At 39.1% G+C, this 19,064-nt stretch overlaps 1 protein-coding gene across 1 annotated transcript in view; it reads left to right on the top strand.

Annotated features, from left to right (window-relative positions):
• The first annotated feature begins 552 nt into the window (after positions 1-552).
• The window catches only part of LOC307125554 (voltage-gated potassium channel subunit beta-3), a 106,900-nt gene continuing 88,388 nt past the window's right edge, over positions 553-19,064 (top strand). The window contains exons 1-2 of the mRNA XM_079815481.1: positions 553-704; positions 1,183-1,553. Of these exons, the coding sequence (XP_079671607.1) occupies positions 1,264-1,553 (290 nt within the window). The 5' untranslated portion in view covers positions 553-704; positions 1,183-1,263. The remainder of the gene's footprint in view (positions 705-1,182; positions 1,554-19,064) is intronic.

Below are 19,064 nucleotides of genomic sequence, written 5' to 3'. Positions count from 1 at the left end.
AAGTTACAGAAAAATGCCAGCACTCTTGGAAACTAACTCGAATGTAATTAGAAAGTATGCTTAAATTAAATGTAACTGTTTGCATACAGTAACAATGGGCATATGAATAAAAATGAATGTGGATGGCACAGTTCAGATCATTTGGTCTCCAAAGAATTTGATGAGAAATATTTGAGTGCATATGAATTCATGACTTTGATTTGAAGTCTCCATTAGATCATCATGAAGTCTCATGAAACAACTGAGATGTAAAACAGATCAAATTCTACACACATCTGTGAAAAAGACTTGAATCTGTACTGAGTAACACCATCTTCTGTGTATAGCGCCCTGTTTGAAAAGGATGTTATGATGACTTATGCCTGTCAACCATTCGTTTTTATTATTAGATCTTGGTGTGGTATTTTTGGTTTCCTTTTGGATGTCGTCCTTTGTTTTATTGTGTCTATTTTAGCGTTCCTTTTTCCACATCATGTGTTTGAGCTGTTGGAGGAGGGAGGGGCGACCTGGTCACTTTTTTTTAATGCCAATCAAACCCAATGCAAGCAGCTTGAGCATTAGTGTGTGTGTGTGTGTGTGTGTGTGTGTTTGTGTATGTGTGTGTTTTAAATCTAAATCTACATCACTGTAAATCCTCTGTCATCTTTCATTCCAAAGAGCGAAAGAGACCGGAAAAAAGAGAAGAGAAAGCGAAAGAGACGAAAGTAAGAATTTTTTTAAATTTTTCTGAGATTTGTAAACTTTTTTAAATAGTTTTTTATTTGTTTTAAGCATAATTCAAACTAAACGTTTAAGCTTTAAGCAACAACAATGACAAACAAATTATATAAAATCAGGAGATATTCTATAAAAGCAAATCTTATTTTTGCAACTTTCATTGTCAAGTAAATGCATCTTGTTTTGATTAGAAATATATACTAGATAATTAAAACTATGTAAAAAAATGTGCAGTGAAAGAGATGTTTTAAAAAAGAATGTGTGTGTGTGACTTTTGACAGTGATGTGTACAGATGTTCTTTTTTTATCCTTTTCGTTGTGTAGAAGAACAAACGTTTTATTTCTTTTATCTGTGTGCGTTTCAGATAAATGTGCCATTTCCAAATTATATATTTAATTTGGTACCTGCATTCTGAAACTTTGTTCTTTGCTTTGTTTGCCTTTCTTTTATCTTTCTACATTTAGTCCTGCCGGTTGGAGTGCGTCTAAATGCTCAACTGAGAGCTCAATCCGAAGACGAACACAAACCCAACAAAACCCTGAAATATGGCCATGTTTGGGGGTCGCGGGGCGAAGGGGGGCAAGTTCTCCGTTGAGGACCTGTACGGGATCAGCAAGAAGCCTAAAGCCTCGTCAGGGGCAGCGAGCAGCACTGGGGCAAAAGGAAATGCGCAAAGCCGTGGAAAGGGGCAGAAAGGAGAATCGGACGCCCTGGCTTCTCAGATTTTGGAGGCGGCACACAGGCTGGTTGAGCGGCGACGTCTGGAGCTCTACCTGAGGGAGTGCGGCCTCAGCATCAATGACTGCCAGTCAGAGAGACAAGCCATGCTGTACCGGTGAGTGTGTGGAAGTGTTTGGGGAAATGCACTCTCAGTGGTGACAAAATGTCACACCTGATAAAGCGAATGTGAAAGGATAATAAATGAAGTAGCAGTAGCAGGACAGAAGCTACATTCGGAGCAGAAGACCGAATAAGAAATTAATACTGTTGTTCATCAAGGATGCATTAAATCGATCAAAAGTGACAGAAAAGACATTTATGTCAGGGTACGTCTTGTTTAGTTCATATGTCTTGGTTTTAAATGGGGATCATTTGACAATGGTGTCATCTGTAAGAAAAAACTGAATTAGTAAGCAATTCATTTTTAGTACATTGTTGTCATGTAAACGTACCCTTCGGCTGCGTTCCCCTATACACTCTCAGAAAATAAAGTACATAATTGTACCTTTAGGCATACAATGGCTTGTCACTGGGGTGGTACCAGTGTATGTACATTTTTGTACCTCTAAGTCAGGGGTAGGCAAGTTCGGTCCTAGAGAGCTGATGTCCTGCAGAGTTTAGCTCCAACCCTGCTAAGCCACCACAGTATAAAGCTCATGGCTGCCAGCATGCATTGCAGCATTAAGTATGTCACCATTGTTAAGATTCATATGTTGATTCTTGATGTGTGCGTCTAAACTTTTACCCCCTAGAATGTATTTAAAAACCAAAATTCATAATGCCTGATCTGTGGCAAGAAAGTATTGTTGGTGAATATTATTTACTAGTAGTTTTAGTCAGTGATGAGTTTAGTCAAACATTTTTCTTCATGACAATTTTTGTTTATGGCTTCTTTTGATTTGAACAGATTATGTGTTTTATTAACACTCTAACAAAAACCACAAACTCACACAGAAAACCAAGAGTCAAACTGCCCAACTAAAGGAAACATATTTCAAATATTTTCAATAAAACCAACATCTAAACCTCTGTTAAATCTCAATAAGAGTTTCTATAGACGTCTTTCAGGGATGGAGCCGAACTCTGCAGGACAGCGACTCTCTAGGACCGAACTTGCCTGCCAATGGTTTAATTGTACCCTAAGGACCAATTGTGTACCTAAAGTTCCCCAAGGAACAAAATTGTACCTCTACTGTACCTTTTTTTCTGAGAGTGTACCCACATTCACTATTCCCTAGATTACTTCACTAATTTGGGAGTGAATGAAAACGAGTGAGTGAATTCGGACACTGAGTGCACTAGCACGGCTGCCGCTTTTCTATAGTTTGCACAATCATTTGAAACTTAGCAAACTGGCAGCTCCAGTAGTAGTGAAGATTTATCTTGAACTCTGTCATGGAAACTAGCATGTATAAACCGTAATTAAACAAAATAATGACAAATTAAGAAGGAATTTTTACCTGCATGATATTACGCTGTTCCCACATTGGACCAGCGGTTTGAAAAATGGATGGCTGGATGATTCAGCTGCGGGCGCCTTCTGGCGAGACGCAGGAATTCATTTGAAGCGTGACCCCTCACAGTGCATTATGGGTATTCTTTAGCTGTTGAGCATACATCGGCTGAACACTCGTTACTGTGAAGCATTGTGGGATTGAATGAGTGCACTCGATAACGTCCACTATGGTTTCGGACCACTACAAATGGCTGTCCCTTCAAATAATGCCCTATTTAAAGTCCTCATGAAATCAAAATCAACCTTATTTACTTTGTTAGCACACATTACAGGTCTTAGGGTGAACAATTAATCCGTGCAAGTTAATACACGGAAAATATTGTTTACCGTGGTAATCTTTAATCAAAATCTGAAAGGTTACTTCCCGTCTGGAATGGCGTTCCCTTTCCGATGAAGGCAGTGTGACGGCTTGTGTTTGAATATCCTTGCCCACTGCCCTCCAACTGTTAGTCTGCTATCAGCGAGAGATAGAGAGGAGGAGCGCTGAAGTAAAACCCCGCCCTCTATTCAATATTACGTTTCACATTCTGAAATATACGTCACAGCACTGAAATAAAATCAGTTGCAACTTCCGGTTCACTGGGACTTTAAGGGTATAGGGGGCGAGTTCAGACACAGCCATAGTCTTTAGTGTGCGTTATTAGCATAGACTGTATAAAACAAAGGACGTAGAGTCTGTGACGTCACCCGTAGGTTTCTGAAGAGCGTTTTGAAGCCCAAAGTGGGCGGAGCCGGCTGTTGCCATCTTGGTAGCGTCACTCCCGGATAGCCGGGGATGGCGGGATGTGTGTGGAGCTGAGGTGCCTGGTTGACAGCAGACAAACGGCTAGTAGTGACAGCAGTGCCATTCCACCTGTCACTCAAGTGGTCACGCCCTTAATTATGCAGAACTTTAAGGCTTAAAGGTCCCATGGCATGGATTTTTTTTTATCATTTTATGTTTCCTGAGCTGTACTTATATTGTTAATTGATTTTTACATCACAAAATGTCATAATTTAGAAATAAAAGGCATTTTTCCATTCTGATATTAGCCCTCAGGCTTGAATGCTCTGTTTGAAGGGGCGTGTCTGCTGTGAGACTCCAGTGAAAACGCCCACTGTTGTGATTGACTGATATCTTTGCATTTTAAATGAATGAGTATTAGATTATGTGGCGGAGAGGGCGTGGTTTAGCGAGGTCTGCAAGCACTGCCAGAGAGGAAGATTGCTGAGAAAGTTTTATTGTACCGAGTTGTTGAGAGCGATGTGAGCGCGAGTTTATTTTGTTTGTATCTGAGAGCTCTGAATAAACACGAGTCCCAGTCACGCCGACCCTGTCGTCTTCCTCCTTATTCTACCAACTTTGTTACACATGTGGAACCCCTCTCGAATACTTTTACTTTTACTTTTACTACTTTTTTTACCATCACAGCCGTCGAGATGAACGAATCATGAAAGTGTTGATTATAGCAATATTTTTTAGATCTTTTCCCATCACATGAAAGGCTGCAGTGATGAGCATTGAGTACAAAGTCTGTTGATCGCGTGATTGCAGGGATCTCGTCATTGCAACGCTATTTCTCTCACAAAATGCTTTGACCACAACTAACAGCAAACACAACATCGACATGAATACAGTAAGAGTGATCGTTAACTTGTGCAGCATAACAGCGTCATTCATTATAACGGCAGTTTGGGCAAGTGAGCAGATACACTCGCGACGTGTGATTGACAGCTCCGAACATTATAAAGAGTGTGTTCTTTGATTGCTCTCTGTAGTTTAATAAATAACAGATTTAGTTATTCGTGCTACTAACAAAAACGATGTGAGGTTGATCGTTTAGTCACTGGCTTGATTCACTGATGCATTTCAGTATTAAACGATTTAGAAAGAAAGTCTGTGTGAACTTGAATGATTAGCTACACATCAGAAATCACTGATCACAGATCAGGCATTAATGAACACTGTTACTCACTGTTTGTGGCAGTGCTGTCGAATCCATGTGGTAAAAGTCTGTTTGTAAAGCCTGTGCTGACATCGCGACTGATAAACTGAATCCATTTTCTCCAAATTCTCTGGGCGGGCAAAGCAGAGGGAGGGAAGGTAACCGTTCTCCGTATGACGACATTCAGGGAAGATTCCAGATCGGCTCATCTGAGCTCTCATTTTCTCAAAGGCAGAGAAAGACAGCCAGAACTTGGTTTACACCTATCGAAATGCTAGGGGAACACATATTAATGTTAAAAAACCTCATAAAATGAACATTTCATGTCATGGGACCTTTAATATCATTTAAACCGATGGGTTATAAAAAAAATTCACCCCCCTCATAGTTGTCATGAAGGACAAAATTAGCTATATAGACCAAAACCACTTTTTGTACCAGGCTGTAAACATTTGTTTCTGCATTTTAACATGGGGGATATATAGAATTGACTCCCTTTTAGAGACTGTCTCTAGAGCCAGTCGATGAATTGAAGTCACTGCCGTGTTTCATTCAAGAGAGAGATCGGAAGGTTGCCGCCTGGTTATTAGTTTCCTTAGATACTAATACATTAACCTGTCTACCATTAAGTTCCTTTGTTAACCCTGTGTATACATACTCCCTGTTCTGTTCAAGGCAAAGCAAGTTCATCAATTTATAATGCTGCAGAAGATTTCTATTTCAAATAAATGCTGTTCTTTTGAACTGTCTATTCATCAAAGAATCCTGGAAAAAAAGTCAAAGTTTCCACAAAAAATATGAAGCAGCACAACTGTTTTCAACATTGATAATAATCATAAATTATTCTTGAGCAGAAAATCATCATATTAGAATGATTTTTGAAGGATCATGTGACACTTAAGACTGGGGTAATGATGCAGAAAATTTAGATTTTGATCACAGGAATACATTTTGAATATAAATGGGAGCTCTATTCCATTAAAGGGGTGGTAAAACACATTCTTTCGAAGGCTTGGTTGTGTTTGTGGGGTGCACTGTAATGTGTTCATGCTTCGTTTTTTAAAAATTGCATTATTTTTCATATATTTTACCTTTATTCTACACTGCTCTGTCCCTCCTTGTAAAAATGGTCTGATGGTTTCCGGGTTCTATGAAGCCGGTCCCTCAAAAAATTGGCTCAGATTGGTTAGCTGGCCCAGTGTGTTGTGATTCGCTAACCGCCTAGTGCACGTTTGTTGGAAACGTCACACCCCTTACCTTTACCGGTAGACTGTGCTTTGGGTAGTATTAGAAACAATGGCGTCAATAAAACCATACTAATTTGAGCCCGAATCGGACCCAGATCATTTTAGTGAAGATGATCGAGCAGAACCTGTTCAGTCCTCAAGAGTAAAGACTGCGGATCTATAGTGATCGCTACTGAATGGCACTGTTATGTTTGTATTTTTTGAACGATTATAGCCAAATATCTGTCGCAAGAACTATTAACCCAAAATGAACACTAAACATTGGCTTTACTAGTAGCCAAATCAAACACAGAACCATGTTTAGCATGCCTGTAGATAAACAATACATACAAGCTCTAATCAAAGAATAATTTACACTAATTCCAAGTTTGCTGTTGAGATTTTAAAAACGTTTGTAACGTTAGGTGTTTGTCGGATAACGTTAAGTATGAATGAGCATTTAACAGACTGGTTTGCAGAACAGCGTTGTCATCTGTTTACTTCCTTGCTACAATGTACAATTAAAAATACGAACTATTACAGGAAAACACATCGACGAAAGATAAATCATACTTACAGGTTGTGGCCCGTAAAAAAAAAAAACAGCTTCTGTTTTTAAATGCATCTTTCAGGACAAGCCGTTGTGTGAATCCTGCATTGAACTCGCGAAGATTGTGGAAGCTTTCCTCCGTGAAATGTGCAGCACAGAGAGCGAGATTTGGGTAATAATTATGAGCGACCGAGTTAAAAATAAATTTGAACCATTGATCCCTAACTCCCCCGTCCCTAGGAAGGCTGAACAAAGTGGACCTGCAATCCAGATGAAAAAACAGCGTTTCGTCGGCATTGCGGCAACAACACTCAAGCCTACTAACTATACCACAACAACTCTTTCCCACAGCAATACAAAATGCCCTCGCCCCCCTTATTTAATATTCTCGGAGGAGGGGTTTATGTAAGTATTGGGGCTGGTGATGTCAGCAACCCAGGAGGAATGTCTGTAGTCGCCTGCTGGCCGTTTGCTGTAATCCTTAGAAATTGATTTCTTTAAAAGCAAATATCTCCCTTTGCTTTAAACTTTGAACGTTGTAACTTTGCAGATGTTGTTTATGCTCAAACAGCAACATTACACACTAGCTAAAGTTAGAAAAGTGAAATTGTTTTTTACCACCCCTAAATTACTAGCCTGACATCATCATACTCAGATTCTAGTCAGAATATGAGTCTGATTCTGCTCTATTGGGCTGTGATTATGAGGCGTGTGTTTCAACCTAACCAGGAAAGAAAATGCCTCTGCACTCAATTGGATAGACCTACAACCAATCAGAGCAACGGAGTAAGTGACTCATGTTGAGCGAGAACAGAACTCAACTGCACACACGTTGGAAGAAGTAGAAGAAGAAGATGAGTGTAAACGATCTTTGCCGGTGTTGTAAAAAGATTTTAAGGATACACGGAGTACTTACCAAAACGATCATCATTTTTGAGAGAAATAGTAAAGGTGAATGCATATATGAACAAGTTCTCCGTTTAGGATTAGAACAAATTCAACCCAAGCGCTCTTTGGTGACGTGGATGATTGCGTTACTGTTGATCATCTGTCCATCATCGTATAAAGCCAACTGACAATTTGATTGGTCTGAACAGCTCTGGTTCCAGATTAGATGCTCTACAACGGATCAAGTCCAGACTGAACTTCCCGACCTTAAATGTTGTGCGCGGGGCTAAGTTCGGCTGGCATTCACGCTATAAAATGACAGATGTCAAGCTCCTGAAATGACAATTACTATAACTACTAGAAAGGCACCATAAAAACAGTCCACATTCTGCACTACACTCCGTGGGCCCTATTTTAACGATCTGAAACGCAAGTGTCAAAGCACGAAGCGCAAGTAACTTTGTGGGCGGGTCTCGGCGCTGTTGCTATTTTCCCGGCGGGATAAATGGCTCTTGCGCCCGGCGCAAATCTAAAATGGGTTGGTCTGAAGTAGCTTCATTATTCATAGGTGTGGTTTGGGCGTAACGTGAATAAACCAATCCGAGCGTCATCCAACATTCCCTTTAAAAGCAGGTGCGCAAGTTCCATTATGGATTGCTATTAGGGTTGCCACCTTCAGTATGGCAAAATAAGGGACACCCATTTACACCCCCCCCCCCCCAAAAAAAACCAACAACCTAAAAAACAATTCCCTAAAGGACAGAAATAAAGAATACATCACAAAATGATTATTTCAACATTGACAACTTGACAGCTCAACAATAAACCATAAGAAAACATGAGATCAAGTATGTGAACTTGCAGCAGAACACATTTTATATTTTTTTACATTTGATTATTTTATTTATTTCTAAAGAACTCTTCAGTAGCCTATGTGGTGCACTTTAAAGGGATAGTTAAAAAAAAGTGATTACTGGTTCAGAATGACTGCTTAAAGGAACAGTTCACCCAAAAATGAAAATTCTGTCATCATTTACTCACCCTCAAGTTGTTCCAAACCTGTATGAGTTTCTTTGTTCTGCTGAACACAAAAGAAGATATTACGAAGAAAGTTTGTAACCAGGCTGCTTTGGGGCACCATGTGTCCAATATAACAAAGAAATGTATACATGTTTGGAACAACTTGAGGGTGAGTAAATGACAGAATTTTCATTTTTGGGTGAACTGTTCCTTTAAGCAGTCATTCTGAACCAGTAATCACTTTTTTGAATTTCAATTTTTTTTTAAATGTCATAAACTTTATATGACAGGATTATTTATTATGTATGATTAATATAGGCTAAATTATAAATTAATATAAATATTTATTAGGCTCTAATATATTAATTAACCGGTCTAAAAAAATAATAATTCTGTCTGCCAAGCTCTAATGTATGGAATATTATATTAATATATTATCCATTAAAAAAAAACTATAGGCATATACCTTTAAAAGCACGGATGTGTGTGTAGACCGGTCTGTCAGCGCTGCTGCTTTAAGACACTGAAATGCTTCTCATAAAGTTTGCAGTTGGCCTGAGGTTCATCATGAGTTACTGGACAGACCCATTGATGCCTGTTTGATATTCAGCTCTATATCTGGAGATCCTCTTGCGTTCAAACGGTGGACGCAACGCGAGCTCGACATGTTTTTAAAAAACCGCGCAAGTTTACAGGCACACGGCACAGCGCATGCTCTCGAGACTCCGCCCATGTATGGACCGGTGTAAAATACGGGACAAATCGCGTCCCGTATTGGTTTGATACGGGACGCGTAATTTTGCTTGTAAATACGGGACGATTCCGTATTTTACGGGACGGGTGGCAACCCTAATTGCTATTATTATGGCGCATTTACCAGGCGCACGCCAGGAGCGGTTCACAGCCGAGGACACTGATATGCTTGTAAGAGCAGTGAAAGACAGAGAAGTGAAGTTGTAATGTTGTACATTATGGTAAAGGTGATTTCACAGTCTTTTTTTTTTTCAGTCTTTCAGTTTTTTAGTTTTTCAGTCGATTTTTTTTCCTGGTTCTTGACGGACAAACCAATTTGTCAGATGTCCTTATATAGCCTACATATATGTCTTGCCACTATTGGGCAAACAGGTCTTATTCTTAATTATTACAATTAGCCTGAATCATTTGTAAGCTAGATTTATGCCTATTTTTTTCACATCTTCGTGGCACACCACAATGATTTCCGTCATCTCATGTGTTAATCTTTTTTTAGTGTAACAATTTATGATTTGCAAAAATAACTGTTGCATCTGTGTAGATTACATGAGCAAAGTGTATGCGCGTTGTGCACGCTATACATTATGGTCAAGCATGCGCCCTTAAAATAGCATAATGAACAACGCGCAACGCGCCACTGACTTTAGACTAGGTTTTTTCTGGTCAGTGGCGCAATTGTTTAACGGAACAGCAAAATAGCACCAGGGATTGTTTGCGCCGGAACACGCCTCCTTTTTTGCGCTGAACCGCCCAGGTAGCGCAAGTTCATTCACTAGTTTAGCGACGTGCTTCTGTGGAGGGAAAAGCGCGCTTTGCGCGGGTGCAAAATAGGAATGACACATGCGTCGGTGTACAAAGTCAATTGCGCTGGGTGCAAGATAGGGCCCCAAGTCTTCTAGACCATACCAGAGCATTGTGTTATATTGACTGGTTTTATGGTAGGTATTGAACTTTAGTGGTTTTAAACTGTCTCAAGAGCTGTGTCAAAATTCTTCACTATTTGCCATGTGGACCATAAAAAAAATGATAATGTAAAGAAGCATGCCACTCATTCATTAATGTTAATGATAGGCATTTCAATTTAAAAAATAAAATAGCATTATACATCTGCTTCTTTCTTTTAGGAGACAATAACTGAAAAAATAGGGGCACTTTTTTGCACTTTTTGGGGTGCAGTGGATTACACATGGGTGTTATGGTTGTATTGCATATTTTTGGTAGTATGTAATGTAGTATAAGCCATCTATGTATTTCATGCCCTGCATGCAAACTTACTGCAGAGTAATAGAGTATTCCAAATACCCACAATATCTTTATCAATAATAAATATAACCATCGGGACACTTATAACATATTGGACATTTTCTGAAGTTTATAATACCTATAATCCTGATATAATTGCACCACAAATCCCATAAGGCTGTTCTGTGTCCCCAGGTGATTTGTTCTATGAGGGTTGCCATGGGAACTGCCGGCCGTGCTCAAGGTTCGCTGGTTTGAGGCACAGGGGCTGCAGTATCTTTATATAGCCTGAGAGAACTCAGAGTGTTTGTTTGTGTGTGTGTAAAGGTCCTCTATGACTTGACCGGTGATCTCACTTCAATAGGGATTCACAAATCACCATACATAGGTGCAAAACAGCATGTTTTGGTTCAGAATGCACAGACAACGATAAATAAGTCATTTGTATTTGCCTGAAAAGTGTAGACACAATCAAACTCTGTTTAATTAGCATCCCGACACATTAACATGTTATCTATGGACATCAATCATATATGCCTCTGTTCTTTAAATAGACCCTTTCACACATGCAGTCTTGACTGATAACTTCAAGAGATCATGTATGAACTGGACCTTTTTAAAAAAAATAGGAAGGTTTAGGATTAGTTGAGGGGGAGGGGTTAGGATTAGGCAATCAGGTAGTGACTTTAACGAGGGGTTATTAATATGGCAGGCAGTCGAAATTGCATGTACTGTATGACACTGAGCACGTATGAAAGGCGTTCATGGCACGTCGTGATTACTGTAACGATTTTGAACTGTAAAAAGACTTCACGTGCTTGAAGAACTTGTAATTACAACGTGTAATTTTTTAAGCTCTACGAGTTGTACCTAGTCCTACCAGACTCTCGTACATTTCATGTGTACAGAGAGTCTGGCCACTCTCCATTGACAAGTGTTAACTTCCTTGAAGGCGGGGACTCTGTTGAAGTTTAAAACTATTGGCGGTTGCTGTGTCACAATGTCGAAACAGGAAGAAAGTGTAGTGCCATTCTAGCCTTCCTTGTTGCAACAAGGAGCTCAAAGCCACTTCTGCTTTCTGCTTTCGTGTTTTTCGTGTAAGAACGTCCGGTTCAGTGGAGAACCGGCGACAGGGTCATGGGCGGCCAAGGCTCATTGATGCACATGATAGCGAAGGCTGGCCCGTGTGGTCCGATCAAACAGACGAGCTACTGTAGCTCAAATTGCTCAAGCAATTTATGCTGGTTCTGATAGAAAGGTGTCAGAAAACACAGTGCATCTCAGTTTGTTGCGTATAGGGGCGGCACAGCCGCAGACCAGTCAGGGTGCCCATCCTGACCCCTGTCCATCGCCTAAAGCACCAACAGTGGCACGTGATCATCAGAACTGGACCCCGGAGCAATGGAAGAAGGTGGCCTGGTCTGATGAATCACGTTTTCTATTACATCACTTGGATGGCCGGGTGTGTGTGCGTCGTTCCCTGGGGAACACATGACACCAGGTGCACTATGGGAAGAAGGCAAGCCGGTGGAGGCAGTGATGCTTTGGGCAATGTTCTGCTGGGAAACCTTGGGTCCTGCCATCCATGTGGATGTTACTTTGACACGTACACCTACCTAAGCATTGTTGCAGACCATGTACAGCCTTTCATGGAAACGGTATTCCCTGGTGGCTGTGGCTCTTTCAGTAGATAATGCGCCGCCACAAAGCAAAAATGGTTCAGGAATGATTTGAGGAGGACAACAATAAGTTTGAGGTGTTGACTTGGCCTCCAAATTCCCCAGATCTCAATCCGTGGGATGTGCTGAACAAACAAGTCCGATCCATGGAGGCCCCACCTCGCAATTTACTGGACTTAAAGGATCTGCTGCTAACATCTTGGTGCCAGATACCACAGGGGTCTAGTGGAGTCCATGCCTCCACGGGTCAGGGCTGTTTTGGCAGCAAACAGGAGACCAACACAATGTCATACTGTTATGCCTGATTAGTGTGTGTGTGTATATATATATATATTTATTTTTATTTTATGTATGTACATTTATAACACTATACATTGTATTATATTACCTTTGCATCAAATTACAAAAAAAAAAAAAACCTAGTTATTGCTGCTGTGAGGGTGTTTCTAATACAGCGGCTGTGGGAGTGACGGTAAATTTTACATCTTTATCTCTTCTGACCGCCGTTATCAATCTCTTTCTATTTTGTCCTATTTTTAAAAGTTGTGAAAAACTATTATGATGTTTTTCTTTTGCTACTTGAGCAAATGGGAACACATAAAAAAAGAATTTAAGCTCATTCCCCGCTATAGTAGTTTACCCAACTATGACCACTTCCACTCTGAGAAACCCGGAAAGGATAAATTATGCGTGTTTTTAGGAGCAAAAGCGCGTTCTGTTTGACTGTCCCCTTATGACATGTGATGTCTGGTGTGCGGAGGTATGAAAATACATACGTTGACAGGCAGGTAGGACATTGTATCGGAACAAAAAGCAATGATTGGACGAACATTTGATGGTCCTACACCTTCCACAGACGAATTTACATATAAATACATTCAGACCATTTAACTTAGTGATTGCTATCAGGATGTGAAGAATCTTTCAACCAGCATAACATAAAATGTTTCTGGATCAAATCGCCTACCCTGCCTATAGGTTTCTCATGTTTTTCAATGTGTTTCCCAAAATGATGTGACATATTGGTTCTGTGGAGATAAAGATGACGAGGAAGCAGAGGCTTATGCTCAGCAGCTTAAAGAGAAGAAAAAAAAAAAACACTGAGAGAGGGCACAGGATCTGGAAGATGAGTGTCAGGAGAAAATAACAGAGGGAGAACAAAATGTCTTGGGTTTGTGTTTGTCTGAATGTGTCCGTGCACGTCAGTGTATCTGTGTACGCTTTTATGTTACAGCAAATTGTGTTTTCTCCAGATGGAAGCACTTAAAAGCTCCGTCTCTCCAGGGGGGACAGCGATCTGTTTCCAGGTTTCCTCTTTTGAAAAACATATTCTTACTTCCATGAATAATTGACGTGCAGTTCTCTTTCCCGTCCACTGGAGGCCATGCAACAGATTTATTGAAGAAGAAAAAAAAGAATAATGAAAATTAAACTGTTTTACTCCATGAAATTGGAACGAGAAAGAAAGTAGAGCTTTTCGTCCTCTGATAAATCCCTTCACACTATCGGTCGAGACCTACTTTTGTCATTTTTCCACCAATTAATTTGCAATTATATCTTAATTATGCTTTTAGTAGGACACACCTTACAGGCAAATAAGAGGGCATATTCTGTCTTCCTTTCTGCCGCCATATGGACTCAATCACACACCAGGTGGTTTGTGCTCTGATTTCACAAAGCACATGTTCAGTCACCACACCTCACGTTGTTCGCAGCTGAGACAACTATTGAAGCTAAACAGGAGTCCAAACGAATACATTAGGAATATGATAAGCTTCATTTCAGAGCCTTGCTCAGGGACACAGCGGTGGAAATTCACCTCTGACACAGCTGTGACCACACGGAGAACACAGTATTGAGGCACTTATTATATGATCAGTTCGAGCATAACCTTAATATTATATTAACGCTAATGTTAGAATGAGAGTGAATCTCACAAAGCTTGTCAAGGACATGCCCGTACCATATTTCACCTCAGAATAAAACATAAAAGCTTAAGAAATAATATTTAGCATGAAGAAAATGAGGCCTATTCCATTATTTTCAGGTTACACTTTGCTTCGATGGTCCACTTTAGACATTCTAGCTAAGTGACTTGTCAACTGTATGTCAACTAGCAGTCATTAGAGTATTAGTAGACTGTTAGGTTAAAGGGTTAGTTCACCCAAAAAATGAAAATGATGTCATTAATTACTCACCCTCATGTCGTTCGACACCCGTAAGACCTCCGTTCATCTTCGGAACACAAATGAAGATATTTTAGTTGAAAGCTGATGGCTGAGAAAGGCTTCAGATAGGCCTCCATTGGCATTCAATACATTTACCCTCACAAGACCCATAAAAGGCACTTAAAACGTTGTTACAAAGTCCATCTCACCACAGTGACTCTACAATAACTTTACGATGCGACGACAATAGTTTTTGTGCGCAAAAAAAATCAAAATACAGAAGAACTCTATTTCAAATAAATATCAAATAAACTTTCTATTCATCAAAAACAAAATCCTGAAAAAAGCATCATGTTTCCACAAAAATAAAGCAGCACAACTGTTTTCAACATTGATAATAATAAGAAATTTTTCTTGAGCAGCAAATCAGCCTATTAGAATGAGTAATGATGTATCATTTACCATCTAATCATACAGTATATACACGATCAGGCATCTCTTCATCACAGCACCTGTTAGTGGGTGGGATATATTAGGCAGCAAGTGAACATTGTGTCCTCAAAGTTGATGTGTTAGAAGCACACTTGCTCACCCCTGTCCACCACCGAAAGCACTAACAGTGGCACATGAGCATCAGAACTGGACCACGGAGCAATGGAAGAAGGTGGTCTGGTTTGATGATTCACGTTTTCTTTTACATCACATGGATGGCCGGGTGCATGTGCGTCGCTTACCTGGGGATCAGAGCACCAGGATGCACTACACTGTAAAAAATCTAACTCACAAACATTTTGACTAATGATAATGTTTTAGTTAACTGGACAATTAAATGCAAAAAAGTTGCCTTAACTGGTCAAAATAAGTTGGTTCAACAATTGTTGGACCAACCTAGTATTAATTGTAAATTCGATTTGTAAATGCAAGTTAACAAGCATACAAGTTGCAACAAGTTAACAATGCATTCTGGGTGCATCATGCAAAACTCATCCATGGCTCCCAGAATGCATTGCGGTATGAAGCATGTAATCATTGTTGAGATTTATAGGCTGATTCTTGATGTCTGTGTGAGAAAATCTCATAGGAGGTCAAAGTGCTTAATGTACAATCGGTTTTAAACCTTAGTCAACTATTTTGATTAAAACCATATTTGATCTTTTCTAGAATCACAATTTTAAAAAAAGCTAATAGTATATTGCTCATATTAAACTCATAAAATCTGTGAATTAAGCCACTACACAATGATTATATTCTTATCATCGAGCAACTGACAGCATTTGATTATCTTTTCTTGCCAAACAATAAAAAGTCGTCAAACTGCCCAACTAAAGAAAACACTCATCACCATGATGGTGACATAAAAAATAAAATAAAATAAAAAACTTAATCAACTGAACAAAACATCTTAAATTGGGAGACATGTGACCTTACTCAGTTCATTGAGTTAAGTGAACTACTTTGTTTAAAATTTGAGTAAACTCAAAAAAGCTGTGCAGCAAGTTGCCTTACAATTTTAAGTTATGTCAACTTTTCTTTTTTTACAGTGTATGGGATTATAATATATATAATATATAATCAGATGCCCTAAAAAATATGAGTTTAAGTTTGGATTCATTGCCGATTCTTGCTGATCCGGCATGATTGGAGCATTTCAGAACCCTGGACAGTTCCTGCAATACTGGTCTGGTTAGAGACGTTTATTGTCAGCAAATAATAAAAGAGGATTCATGATCGGTTCATCAGAAACCGCATGCACTGAGTGACAGATACACTCCCATCTCTCTCTGGCTCTGCATGCAGACGTTCTCTGATGAGAGCAGATTTGTTCTTTTCCTCCTCATGTTCACTACACAGCACGGCTTCGCTGTCACTGGCCGCCTCCTCTGCACTGCCACGCTCTGATTGGCTGGCAGCAGTCTCTGTGCGCACTGACTACAGCTTTGAAAAAACGGCATGACAGTGTACAAACGCTGATCATCTGAACAGCCAGCTGAGAAAGAACTCCCATGACTGCAGAAATGCAATGTCTCCTTAAACAACTGAAGTTTCAGGATAAGGCATTCTCCGGGATGCTTTTCATTTTGAGGATTGTATCTCTTGTCTGTGGTCTGCTGTCAGAGAGCTGGTTCAGTGCAGATGCTACAACATCATCAGCAGCAGCAGAAGCACAACCATCTGGCTCTGAAAACCACCCTTGGCATTCTTAAACAGTTTAGGAGGCAAACCGAGAGCACATTTCTATTATTCATATTTGTGTCAAGGATACAATTCACTCATTGTTCTGGTTTATGATCACCGGAGAGGTTCTTGCAGTTTGGTTCAGCCAGTATTTAGATTTTTCCCACACTGTAAAAAAAAATCAGGTCTCCAATTGAAAATTTTCTAGTGACCGATCACATCTAAATTTTTCAGTTGGCCAAATTGAATTTCTGTGAACTGATGCAATTTAATTCAATTAAAATTCAAGAAATTCAATTTGGCCAACTAAAACGTTTAGATGTGATCGGTCACTAGAAAATTTTCAATTGGAGATTTTTTTTTTTACAGTGCATGTTTATGTGATATTTTTGCCCTGGTTTTTATCATCATGCCACTTTGAAGTCGGTATGAAATTAAAATTCACACACTGTCTTTTCTAAAAGCATGTTTTAGATCTTAATGTCAACAATTGAACCATGCACGTTACATTTTTATGTTTAAACCTTGTAATGTTTAATCTGAAAACAACAGACGTGTGCAGGAGTTCTCCAATCATCAAGCTCATGCTCATCTGCATCCACTTTTGAGTGCCACGCCCACATCTCAACATCCAATCAACAACTGATGCACAGAACCAAATCCCCACCCTACATGTTTTTTGTTTGTTTTTTAATAATCCCTTACACTCAGATGTACATCACCATGATTTCCCCAAGTAGGACATGTTCCTGGATCAACATATTTTGTTGATCCTGGAACAACATTCCTGTCTGAAAATGTAATCCTAATCTTATAAACCCTACCCATAAATTATCCCTAAAATCAGAGTGCATTGATAGGTGAAAAACACCTAGCCTTGGTTGACAACTTGTCCCTCAAAGTGGTTGATTGGAATGTTGATCCAGGAACATGTTACACTCTGTGAAATTACATTCACTTTTAAAGGGATAGTTCACCCAAAAATGAAAATTAGCCCATGATTTACTCACCCTCAAGCCATCCTAGGTGTATATGACATTCTTCTTTCAGATGCTCAGTTATGCTAAGTTATATTATGCTTATGTATATTATGTATATTACGTTATGCTCAGTTATATTAAAAAATGCCCTGGCTAATCCAACATTTATAATGGCAGTGAATGGGAGCCCAAAATGTGAAGCCCATAAAAGGGAGGGGGTGTTTATAAAGGCCTTGTGAAGTGAATCAATGAGTTTGTGCAAGAAAAATATTCATATTTAACATGTTATAAAGTGAAATATCTATTCAACTTACACAAAAAAAGCATAACTGACATGAAGTAGGACGTAGCTTAAGTGTTTTGAACTGTGAGAGGCGTTACACTTTCTGCGTAAGTGTAAGGCGGTCTGTCGAAAGCGAAATATTTGACTTTATAAAGTTTTATATTATATATTATATGTATATATTTCTTACACAAACCCATCGATTCGCTTCAGAAGGCCTTTATTAACTTTAATACTCCGATTGTATTCGTCTGAAAGAAGAATGTCATACACTCTAAAAAAAAAAGGTTCTATATGGCACCAAAAATGGTTCTTGGCTCGTAATCATAGGGGAACCTTTTTTAGTGCTATATAGCACCAATTTTGGGGCTTCAGTGTTTCTTCAGCGGTTCTTCAGAGGTTCTTCACCGCTTCTTTGACTAAGGTGCTATAGCACCGCTACCATATACAGAACATGTAAAGATATGGTGCTATATAGCACCAAAAGTGGTTCCTCTATGATTACGGCAAAGAACCATTTTGGTGCCATATAGAACCTTTTCTTTTAGAGTTGTGAGCTTTCTCTAAGGATAAAAGTGATGACCTCAAGTCTTACTTAAGGAAAACATTTCCTAGCCTACTTTTTGGAACTTGATGTGATTTAGACAGTCCATTTAAAGCTAAGGTAACACTTTACAAAAAGGTTCATTATAACATTAGTTAACTACATTAGTTAACATGAACTAATAATGAACTGCACTAATAAAGCATTTATTTTTCTTTGTCGATGTTAATTTCAACATTTGCTAATGCATTATTAAAATCTTGTTAACATTAGTTAATGCACTGTGAACTAACATGAACAAACCATGAACAGCTGGATTTTTAGAACAAAGATGAACTAATGCTGAACAGCGGTGCTGTTCATGGTTAGGTCATGTTAACTGTTAACTAATACAACCTTATTGTAAAGTGTTACCAAAGCGAATTGTATAATATTCTACTGTTCACTGAATGTACTGCAGGGTATATGTGGACTGATATATCAAAAATGTAAATTTATTTAGAAAGAAAATAATCTATCTTTTATTGCAGTTTTTCATCTCAAGGTGTGATTTTATATCAAATTTGGTCAATTTATGGTAGAAAGAAACTGATGCAACTGATGCAGTTGCTAAGATGTAATATAGGCTAACAGTGTTATCAGTAAAATGTAGCATTATGTAAGTTGACTTATCTACT

Source organism: Gobio gobio, assembly GCF_949357685.1.
Source record: "Gobio gobio genome assembly, chromosome: 4".
Classification (NCBI taxonomy): domain Eukaryota; kingdom Metazoa; phylum Chordata; class Actinopteri; order Cypriniformes; family Gobionidae; genus Gobio; species Gobio gobio.
This window is presented reverse-complemented; position numbering and strand designations above follow the sequence as displayed.